This window comes from Protopterus annectens, chromosome 2.part1, assembly GCF_019279795.1.
Source record: "Protopterus annectens isolate FY-2018-M chromosome 2.part1, PAN1.0, whole genome shotgun sequence".
In the NCBI taxonomy this organism is placed as follows: Eukaryota; Metazoa; Chordata; order Ceratodontiformes; family Protopteridae; genus Protopterus; species Protopterus annectens.
In genome coordinates, this window is record NC_056729.1 from 944,093,343 (window position 1) to 944,104,748 (window position 11,406).

General features: G+C 40.7%; 1 protein-coding gene across 1 annotated transcript in view; it reads left to right on the plus strand.

The window, feature by feature from the left end:
• The first annotated feature begins 8,666 nt into the window (after positions 1-8,666).
• The window catches only part of LOC122794923 (probable ATP-dependent RNA helicase DDX60), a 2,818,219-nt gene continuing 2,815,479 nt past the window's right edge, over positions 8,667-11,406 (plus strand). The window contains exon 1 of the mRNA XM_044063516.1: positions 8,667-9,001. Coding sequence (XP_043919451.1) covers positions 8,674-9,001 — 328 coding nt within the window. The 5' untranslated portion in view covers positions 8,667-8,673. The remainder of the gene's footprint in view (positions 9,002-11,406) is intronic.

Sequence of the window (11,406 nt, forward strand, 5' to 3'; positions counted from 1 at the left end):
CTCTTGAACAAGGCCAGCGAGGTGCTCTGCCTCACATGTACCGGGATTTTGTTCCACAGCATAGGGAGTCTTTGGGTGATGAATCTATCCCTCCAGCACATCCTATTAATAGTCGTGTCAAGGTTTAAGTCTCCCGCCCTTGTGGCTCTGATGGATCTGGATTTTTTGAGGTGAAGCATATTCATCAAATCTGGGTTTGACATGGCCTTGTATGTTAGGCAAAGGTCACCTCTGAGCAAGCGGTAAGCGACTGAGTAGAGCTGGAGTTCTTTCAGTCGGGCAGCATAGGACAGATTTGTGAGACCCTTTATCCTTTTGGTGAGGAACTTTTGTGGCCTCTCCAGTTGCTGCAAGTGTCGGGTCAGATACATTCCGAATGGGGCATTGTACTCAATCATTGGTCTGATGAGTGATGAGTAAAGGGAGACTATGACCTCCCTTGATCTAGATGAGAAACCCTTCATGATAAGGTGGGCAATGTAGAACGTCTTCCTAACTACTTTAGCTACATGGGTGTCGAATGACAGACTACTATCAACCTGGGTCCCCAGGTCCCTGAAAACTTCTTCTGTGCTCAGTGGATTGCCACCTATTTGGTAGCTAGGGGTAACCTTGTTTTTCCCGAAGGGTATGACTATGCATTTTTTGGCATTTAACTTTAGGCCGTGGCTCTGGCACCAGTTATCCGTTTCTGTGAGACCCTTCTGAAGGATATCTGTGTCAGATGTGTTTTCTACTATGGCGCCCAGTTTACAGTCATCTGCAAACTTTGTCAGCCATAACCCTCCTGTGTTTGCTTGTACTTCGGAGAAGTAGATGCCAAACAAGAGTGGGCCCAGGACTGAGCCCTGTGGGACACCACTTGTGACAGGCTTTGAGTCAGACATGGCGCCAGCAACTCTGACCCTGTGGGTTCTGTCAATCAGCCAGTTTGCAACCCATCTTGTGATGTATGGGTTGACATTTAAGCTGATGAGTTTTTCAATGATACCCGAGTGGGGTATTGTATCGAAGGCCTTAGCCAGATCGAGGTAGGCTGTATGGACTGCCTTTCCCTCATCAATGGCTTTGGTGACTGTTTCAAAACAGTCAACCAAATTTAAAAGGACTGATCTACCTGTAACAATGCGAAACTGGCTTGGATCCAAAGTCTGCAAATTCCTATGTCATTATTTATGAGGTCCATTATGATCCTCTCCATGGCTTTGCAAATAAGGCTTGTCAAGCTAATGGGCCGGTAATTTCCAGGGTCGGTGGAGGCACCGCCTTTGTGAAGTGGTACCACAGTTGCAGTGCGCCACTCCCTGGGTACGTATCCAGAGGTAAGACTTTGATTAAACAGCTGTCCTAGCTGTGGGTTTAATTCCTCATTGAGTTCATGGAGCACACAGCCGGGGACACCATCAGGTCCCATGGATGCTGTGTTTTTTGCTTTGGAGAGAGCAGTTCTCACTTGGGCTGGAGATGTGGGGGGCTGCAATCGTTTGGTATAGATATCTCTCCTTGGGGGGGGGGGGGGGGGGAGAAGTTTGCACTGAACCTGTCAGCCAGTATGTTGGCAATGTCTGTAGGATCAGTAATCTTCACATCATTTTGAACTAGCTCTGAGCATATCTGGGAGTTTCCTCCCAGGTTTCTAACATAGCTAAAGAAGGCCTTATGATTGTCTTTTGAGTCTTTAGCTATTTTTCTCTCGAAATTTGCTTTGGAAGATTTTATGAGAGCTCTTAGTTTTTTACTTATAGTGATCAAGGGTGTCTTACATTTTAAGGATTTTGCTCTATCTTATAGTAGCTTCCTCCTTTTGTTGTAGAGTTTGTTTATGGCTGGGGTCCACCAGACTGGACGCTTGCCTTTGGTACAAAGAGTTTTTGTTTTGCTTGGGATTGCCTTATCCATGCAGTCCTGTAGGTGCTGGTAGAAGGCATTTGTAAGTGATTCAGCGGCTTGAGTATTGTTTTCCGCTGGCTCGGGGGCCTTGAAGGAGACCACACTAGTCTTTAGAAGTGTGAAGTCGGCTTTTGAGAAGTTCTTTACTGTGGTCTTTTTTATTTCAGGTGGGGTGGGATGAGGACCTCCAGCGAGATTAGTTTGTGGTCTGATCTCACCAGTGAGGGGTACACCTCCGGTGTTGAACATTGTGCTCCCATGTTCGTGATGATGAGATCAAGTATGTTGTCTCCTCTTGTGGGGATGGTGACTAGTTGTTCCATGGCATTTGAGTTTATGAATTCCAGGAACTTTTGGGCTAGGGTGTTTGGGCTTGAGTAGTGTTCCCAGTCTATATTAGGGTAATTGAAGTCACCTAGTATGATGGTGTTTGGTGATACATTTATCCCTCTAGTGTTTTCAGAAAGGCCATGTGAGGTTCCTGAGTTTGTGAGGGTGGCCTGTAACATGCTACAATTTGCAGAGCAGTCTTGCCTATGGTTAATTGCACCTGGATGGTCTCCGATGCATCGTGCGTTGCCACCAGTCTTGAGGTGTGGGTGTCCTTGATGAATATGGATACCCCTCCTCCTTTCTTGGTGTTGTCCGGATTTTGGGGCCGGAACGCATGATATGAGGTAAAACCTGATAGTGCTGGGGTGCTCTCGGAGCCTTGAACCAGGTTTCTGTCACAGCACAGACATCGATGTTCTCCATACTGAGAAGGGCCTCGAGTGCGTGCATTTTGAGATTTAGACTTCTGGCATTGAGCAGCATTACCCTTAGTTTTTTTCCTTTTTTGTGTTCTAGGGTGGTAGGTTTAGAATTTGAGCCTTGCCTAAAAAAGGCACTATGGGGTGGCAAGAGCCTTTGCCAATATCCGAATCCCAGGGGTGACAGGTGCAAGCCGTCCCTTGCGAAGCAGCGTGGCTTGTCCAGCATGTCATCCCAGGCAGACAAACACTGGATCCCCTTTGAATGACACCAGTGTTTAAGCCAATTGTTAAAGCTGATCATCTTATCTCTGTATTGTTGCATCATTCTTGGTGAAGGTAGGATACTGCTCAAGGTCAGGGTCATACCTGCCTGGGCTACATAATCAGAGAGCTCCTCAATGTCTCTTTTCATGTAGTCCAAGGAGGTACGTCTCAGGTCGTTTACACCAGTGTGGACAATGACTGAGTCATATTTGTACCTGCTGTTGAGAGACTTGAGTGCTTGCGTTATGTGGCGGATTCTAGCGCCCGACAGGCAGCTTACTGTGACCTTCTCCTTACTCAGTCTGGTGAGCGGGACGTCAGTGTGTCTGACTATGGAGTCACCAATGACTAGTGTGTCTGGCATTGTGTTTGGCCTTAAGGGCTGTGACTGTTTGACACTCTGACTGTGAGGTCTATGTGTTGCAGGTGTTGTGTTTTGAGGTGGTGGTTGTTTGGGTGTCTGCTTTGGTGGCCTCTGCTGTTTTGGTAAATTATTGATCAGAGCCTCCGAGTATGTCTTTGTGTGTTTATGTGTATGACTTGAGGTTGTAATGGTACTATGTGAGACTGGGTCTATAGTGTGTGTGGTAACCTTCTCCTCTTGACTGGTCTTGCCAGTCCTATGTTGAGAGAGCTCAGCCTCCAGTTTGGCCGTATAGTTGCATCTCTCGCATGTATTTGTGTTTTGTGGGAGGAGGAGAGGGTTGTCTGTGTACATGAGGCAATTGTAACATTGCCTCAATATTCCCAGGTTCACCAGCTGAGCAGGAGAGGACACTAGCAACTGATCCCTCGACATGCTAGAAGGAGTAGACAAAAAAGCTTTAAAAAAGATTTTGGGGGGACGTGAGTGACCTAGAAATGGGGGTTGCCTTTTTGGGGTACTATCTATGACAAGAGTGCCATATCAAGGTAATAAGTACTGTAGGAGCAAGTGCTACGTTTAACAGATAGAGAATAGTCTACTTGGAGTCAAGTAGAGATGATCTTTTTAATTATAGGATACGTTGATTAGATCAGTGGTATAGTTCGAGGAAGGTAGTTTTAAGGGAAAATTTGAAGAGTGGACTTTAGGTAGCCCGAATAGATTAAACCTGCTTAACCGACGCTACCCTAGTGTGCAACGGCAGCAGCTCAGCTAAATCGGCTAAATCACAAGAACGCTTACAGCGTTTTATACCAGGGGGCTGGAAAAAGCTAGAAACTGGCCCAAAACGACCAATAAACTGCTAGTTACTGGCTGAAACCTCACAAAACTGGACAAAAGGCAGCTCAATGCTTCCCACTCTCAGAGAGAGTTGAGTTCTGGCTATTGTTGTTCTAGTCTCAGGGGTTAGGAAAAGTTTGCAATGATATAGGCAACCTAGTTTTTATGGACTTTAGAGATAATTTGGGATATGTGCTTGTTGTATTCAAGTTGATGATCAATGGTGATGCCTAAGAGATTATCCTCAGTTACTGGAGTGATGAGGGTGCCATTGGTAGACATGATGGTAAAAGGTGGCATTGCAGTGTTTGGTTGGGTGGAATAGTATTAGCTGTGTTTTTTTGGAGTTTAGTATTAGTTGGTAGTTGTTTAGCCAGTTCTCTACCTCAGTGAAGGATTCTTGGGCTTTGCTTTGAAGTAACTGGATGTTTGTTGCTGAGCAGATTAGGGTAGTTCATCCGCGTACTGGACAATGTTGGCTTTAGTGATAGCTAGGTGGAGATTATTTGTAAATATGTTGAAGAGAAGGGGGCCAAGAATTGAACCTTGTGGGACACCATATGTGACAGGGAGTGGAGGGGATAGGGAGTTGCCCCATTTGACAGATTGTGACCGGTTTATTCAGGTAACTGTTAAACCATTGTAGAGTGGGGTCATCAAGGTTGAGTTCTGCTAGAAAGGTGAGGAGGTTGTTATGGGAAACTGTATCAAATGCCTTGGATAAGTCTAAGAAGGTGGCAGAGACCAGCTTTCCTTGGTTCCTGTACAAGTTTATGGTATTGGAAAAGTTAAAAAGGGCAGCGTTGGTGCTAGGGGAAGGTCTGAATCCATGTTGGGTTTTAGTTAGAAGGTTGTTGGTTAGCAGGTGGGTAAGGATTTGGTGGTGGATACATTTTTCTAGAATTTTTGAGAGAGGTGATAGGATTGCAATGGGACGGTAGTTGCAGAGGTGAGTAGATGGACCTCCCTTGTGGAGGGGGATGATATATGAGGTTTTCCATAATGAAGGAATAGTATGCAGGGCGATAGATCTGTTAATAAGTAGGGAGACTGGGTAGGCAATTGCCTTGGATGCAATTTGTAGATATTTAGCTGGAAGACTGTCGGCAGCTAGGGTGGTAGGTTTGAGTTTAGCTAAGAGAGTTTGAATGGTAGATGTTGGTACTGGGGTGAGTGTGAAGGGGTGGAGTTAGTCTGGTAGTTTAAGGGTTGAGGTTGGATTGTGGGTGATATTGCACATACCAGGTTCAGTATTGAAGAGGTAAAGTAGTTATTGAAACTGGAGGCTATATGTGAATCAATACCTTTGATATCTGGGGGTGGTGTGGTGACTTTTCCAGGCTGGAGGATGTTGTTCACTGCAGCCCAAAATTTCTGTGGGTTGTTGTTATGTTTCCTTTGTAGGGAAATATAGTGGTTTATCTTGTCCAACCTGACCTGTTTTTTTTGCTTTATTTCTGAGCTCAGCAAAGCTTTGTCTAGTTTCGGGTGTTTTGTATTTTTGCCAAGTTAACCAAGCTTTTTCTCTAGTCTTGAGTACAATTTTTGTGGCTTTGTTTAACCAGGGAGCAGGGTTACTTCACAATCTTATTGTTTTCAGTGGGGCTAGTTGGTTTAAAATCCCAAGGAATTTGGCATTAAAGTATTCTACTGCAATATCCAGGGGAAGGGTTTTTATAGGAGCCCACTCACAGGATTTTAGGGCTTCTGAGAATTGTACTGGGGAGAAGTATTTGTGGGAGTGGATTTGTAAGAGAGAGCGGGGGTGTTGGTAGATTTTAGTTTGTGCCAAAGGAGAAAGGTTGGGTTATGGTCACTGAGGGAATCAGGTAGTATCCCGGAAAGGTGGTCAGTATTGGGCTGGTTAGTCAGGATCCAGTCTAAAGTGGATTCACATTTGGTGGTTTTGTCAATTCTTGTGGGTGAGTGTATGAGTTGTACGAAATTATATAGGTTTATGTGGTTGGTGGCTATAGGTGAGTGTATGGTGTTCCAGTCTATGTTGACATCACCTAGGAGTACAGTTTCTTGGGACAGGGAATGGGAAGCCCAGTGGAGTATAGATTCTAGTGTTTTAATGTTGTCTCCTGGTGGTATATAAATGCTGAGTAGGTTTAGTTGTTTGTATTGATTTAGTAGGATTTTGGTGAATAGGGTCTCGGCAGTGTTGAAATCTGGGGTTGCTTTTTGAAATAGCTGAACTTTAAATTGGATTTGTAAAGAAGGGCAATGCCACCACCTTTTCTGTGAGGTCTGTCTACTCAATATATTGAAACCAGGTGGAGTTATGAAGTTATCTTTAATGTGGGGTTTAAGCCATGTTTCTGTAATCACTATAATATCTGGGTTATATACAGAGATGGTTCCATGTAACTGTTCTATTTTATTTATGATACTGCGAATGTTTAGGTTTAGTATAAGTATATCAGTGGATTTGTGTTTAAATGGGAGATTGGGGTCAGGTGTGATATGGGAGTTGTTTATTGGGCCAGGGTTGGGGTGAATATTACCTCCCATATGCTCGAATTTCAGAAGCTCGACCTTCTGAAAGGGAAATACAAAAAAAACAACAAAACACAAAACAATATTTCTGCATGGGGGCAAGCCCTCCTGCACCTCCCACCCCCCGCTACTTATTTATTTCAACTCCGAGATCACACTACAGCGCAGAAAGGGAAATCTCCCGTTCTGCGCCATATGCTTACCCCCATTCAGAAGGTCGAGTTTCTGAAATTTCGAGCATATGGTCTTGACAGTATGCATTTTGAGATTTCAGCCGTTCGACCTTGTGAAGGGGAACCCTGTATATACATATATATATATATATATGTATGTATACATATATATATATATATGTATATATATATATATACATATATATATATATATATATATATATATATATACATATATCTATATATATATATATATATATATATATATATATATATATATATATATATATATATACATATATATATATATATATATATACACACACACACACACACACACACACACACACACACACACACACACACGTATATAGACATACATCTATGTGTGTGTGTGTAGATATATATATATATATATATATATATATATATATATATATATATATGTATATAAAATGGGTTCTACCTGACTTCGACAGCGCAGAAGACCATCGAATCGGAGCTCCAGAAGATCGAAAGTGAAGAAGACCGACGCGAATCGCGAGTGGCAGAACATCGACAATGCAGAAGACCGACACGACGGATGACAACACCAACGCCGAGGATGCCGACATGGGGAAAGGCTGTGTGAGTATGCGGTAGTGACGGACGTTAGGGTGCGAGCCAGGTAAGTGTGGAGATTGACGGTCTGTGGGGATAGGGGTGGGTTAAGTGAGTTAGGGTTAGGGAGCGATAGGGTGGGTTAAGTGAGTTAGGTTAGGGTGCGATACGGGTGGGTTAAGTGAGTTAGGGTTAGGGAGGCGATAGGGTGGGTTAAGTGAGTTAGGGTTAGGGGCGATAAGGGGCGGTTAAGTGAGTTAGGGTTAGGGAGCGGGTAGGTAAGTGTGCGATAGTGACGGACCTTAGGGTTAGGGTAAGCTTTAGTGTGGGCTTGTAAGGATTTTGGTGTGCTTGTGTTGTGTGTGTGGTTTGTGGAATGGGGATGTGTTTTGTTTTTAATTGTTATTGTGGTGTGTGCAGTGTATGGGGTTTCGTGTTTGTGTACCGTCGGTTATTTCGTTGTCGGTTATGTGTGGTTTCGTGTTTATGGACTGTCGAATATGTGGTGTCAGTGATGTGGTTGTCGGTGTTGTGTGGTTTCGACTATGTCAGGTAGAACCATAAAATGATGTGTGTGCATATTTTCTGTTTGTGGGTGTGTGTATGTGTTTGTATGTCAGATGACTAAAACAAATTCATGGGTTTGTAGGATACTAGTTGAACTCACTGGGGCAGTGGTTTAAACTGTTTGATGACTAATATTAAGCAATTCAGCACTATGCAGTTTCTACCTGTCTCTGAATCATATTAATTCTGAGCATTGCAGTTTGATTTATCTGTGCAGCTTGAGTTGTGCTGCATGAATCCATTGTAATAGCAGTAAACTTTGTTTTGATGTTGACAGGTACTTTATGAATTTGATCACCAAAGCTTCACAGTCATGAGTAGACCACACCAGTTCTGAGTTGATCCAAGATAAGTCACAGTCAGACTTGATTTATTGCTATAATAAATAACCTTAACAAAGGGGGTTACTCTTTTTTTTTTGTTATCATTGATTCCCACCCTTGTATATTTAACTCTGAGTCTTCTGTCTGACACAGTGCTCTGGTTGTAAGCCTGTACCCTTGAACTTTACAGTGCTTTTAAAGCAAGACTTATTGTGCAGAACACCTGGTCAGAAGAATTGATCACCTTTCTTCTTCAGCATGAGTTCATATATGAAAGAGTAGTATTACCTGCTGCAAATTGACTGCGTTCTTAAAACAAATTTTTAAAAATGCTGTTTTTGATAACATATTAACTCATGCTATTGTGGCGTATTATTGTAGGTTCAAAAATCATGGCTTCTGGAAGCTCTTACTTAGGAACTGACACAGATATTGAAAGTGACAGCTCTTATGATGAGAAAAAAAGTGATGAAGGAAACAGCTCTGATGATGAGGATTTATCTTATAACTCCCAGGCTATGCAATTCCTTCGAGAATATGAAGAGAGAGAGGAAAATGGCAGCGTGTCTGATGACTTAATGTCAAATCTGGATGTGACCAAATTCTTGCAGGAAGAAGCTGCTGTTGAAACAGTTGATGACAGATCTAAGGGCATTCAGGCTTCAAGTAAAGCAGGTGTTACAAGTGCTTCTACATCTAATCCATCAGGCAAGGAGAAAGGTGAGAGAATTAAAATTTATCTGGCTGTTAAATGTAATTATTAAATTTAAATATTTTTGTAATTAATCTTTATTCTTGTAAGTCAGCTAGCACATAGCTGACTCATGTAATAGCATTCTTGTTCTGAGAAAACACAAACTATTAAAACATCCAAACTGGCATATCATTGGTTCTGCAGGAGGAGGGGGACGTACTGTTTTTATAATATTTGACACTGTACGAAATAGAACTTTGAGTCCTGCATCAGCCAGAAATGCCTTTGAGTTTCCATCTTGTAGCTGTCACTTTATGGGCATAAGACTAAGAATAATTCTGAAATTAAACACTGCAGCAACAGCGTGTACCAATAAACCCATGTGTAAATTATTTAAAAATGCAATAACAGTCAAGTATAAAATACAGCATAACAAGTAGACCCATGTTTAACAGAATGTTTGGACACTTAACACAGCTTAGCATTTTGAAATAAAATGCCATCCTGTTACATAAAATTCCTTTATATATAAGAAGGGATCACTTGATACATTGTTGCAGAAGTGATAAGAATGGGTCAGACTAAATCACATCAGAAAGCTAAAAATGACTTAGGCAAATGCCCTTTCATTTAATACTAACTGATGAAATGGCATCACGTAACTACACATTAAAAATGAATTTCTCTTTGTGTCAAGCTGTCTGATCCGCCAGTATGGAGTTAATGTTACTCAGCACATCACTGGATACAATATATTCAACTCTAAGATTGCTTCATGTCAGTGGAAGACAGAAACCCTAACTTTAGCTATGAAGTCCAAGTTTCAGGCATCCTACATTCAAAGAGCCTTCAGAAGTTATCAGTACGTGGGCGTGGCCAAGGATGAACACAGGATAGCAGCAGATTTCTTCAGCTCCACCAATTTCATTACATTGACAGGAATTAATTACTTAAAAAATTAATTTTTGAAGTAATTTTCTTTCTAAATATGTTTGTTTTATATAGTTCTTGAACTATATCTAAAAAAGAAAGGAAATCTTAATAATATTCCTGTCAGAAATTACTTTGGAAATTTTCCTGTCAGTTTATCTGTCTGAAATGAGTTCCAGTAAGACAAATTCTCAAGACTCCAGCATCAAGAAAGAACTTCAGTCTCTGATAATTATAGTCCAGCAACTTACAGCTAAGATGGATAAAATGGATACTAAAATAGACACTTTCATAGAAAAAACTACAAAACAAATAGACTTGTTACATATGGACCTGCAACAACAGAAGATCCAGATGACAGGCATAGAAGAAGCTGTGAATGACATGGAAAATAGAATACAAGAAGAGGAAATCAACATTGAGTTTCTGCTGAAACAAAATACACATTTACAAACAAAGCTGGATGACCTGGAAAATAGATCTAGGCGCAATAACATTAGGATTTTTGGACTGCCAGAAAATATTGAAGGTAACAATATTACTTCTTTTTAACAACATGGCTCCCTAAAACTTTAGATTTACCAGAAGCATTCTCTTTTGGTATCGAAGAGCACATAGATCTATAGCTAATACTAACTCTAACAAAAACTATCCTAGATCAGTTATAGTTAGATTTCTATCATCTTTTGATAAAGAGATGGTTCTTAAATCTGCTTGGGCTAAAGCTCCTGTTAAGATTAATGAAACAACTGTGCATTTTGACAATGACTATTCTTCCATGGTATTAGCTAAAAGAAAAGTTATTCTGCCACTAATAAGGGAGCTTAAAAAGCACAGTTTAAAACATACCTTCTGTTTCCTGCCAAGCTTAAAATCTTCCTTCCTGATGGTCCTAAAATTTTCGATGACTTAGACTCTGCTTTACTGTTTATCAAAAAATAAGATTTTGGAAAAAATAGAAGAAATGGAATGGGCTAGTCCTTCGTTAAAGAGACTGGCAACTGAAACTTTGTGGAAGACTTCAGAGAAGAAGAAGAGACTAAAAAACAAATGATTTGTACTATGTTTTTTTTCTCTCTCATCATTTTATTTTATTATTAATCCTTTTAAATATAGTTCCTGCATTTCCAAGAAGCAACAAATATTTTGAAAAAGATTTAATCAAAGTTATTCTCTGTGTGCAAAAAATGTTTTGTTTCATAACTAGTCAAAATATCTGGAGATTTAATGGCAAGCTGTGATTTAACTTGTTTCTCTTTCTGAAGAGGAAAAATAAGGTCAGTAATTTGATACATTTTTTTTTTCCTTTAAAAGTTTATATGTTCTTCAAATGCTATTCCTAATTATACTTTCTTGATTACACTGCTTATGCTTGTTTGTAAATAATCTGTCATGCTTTAACTAATAATAATTAGAACTAAATAATAGTAAATAATATGTTTTATTTTTAACTCTATTAATATAAACAGTAAGTAACATTCTATTGTATATACTTATTATA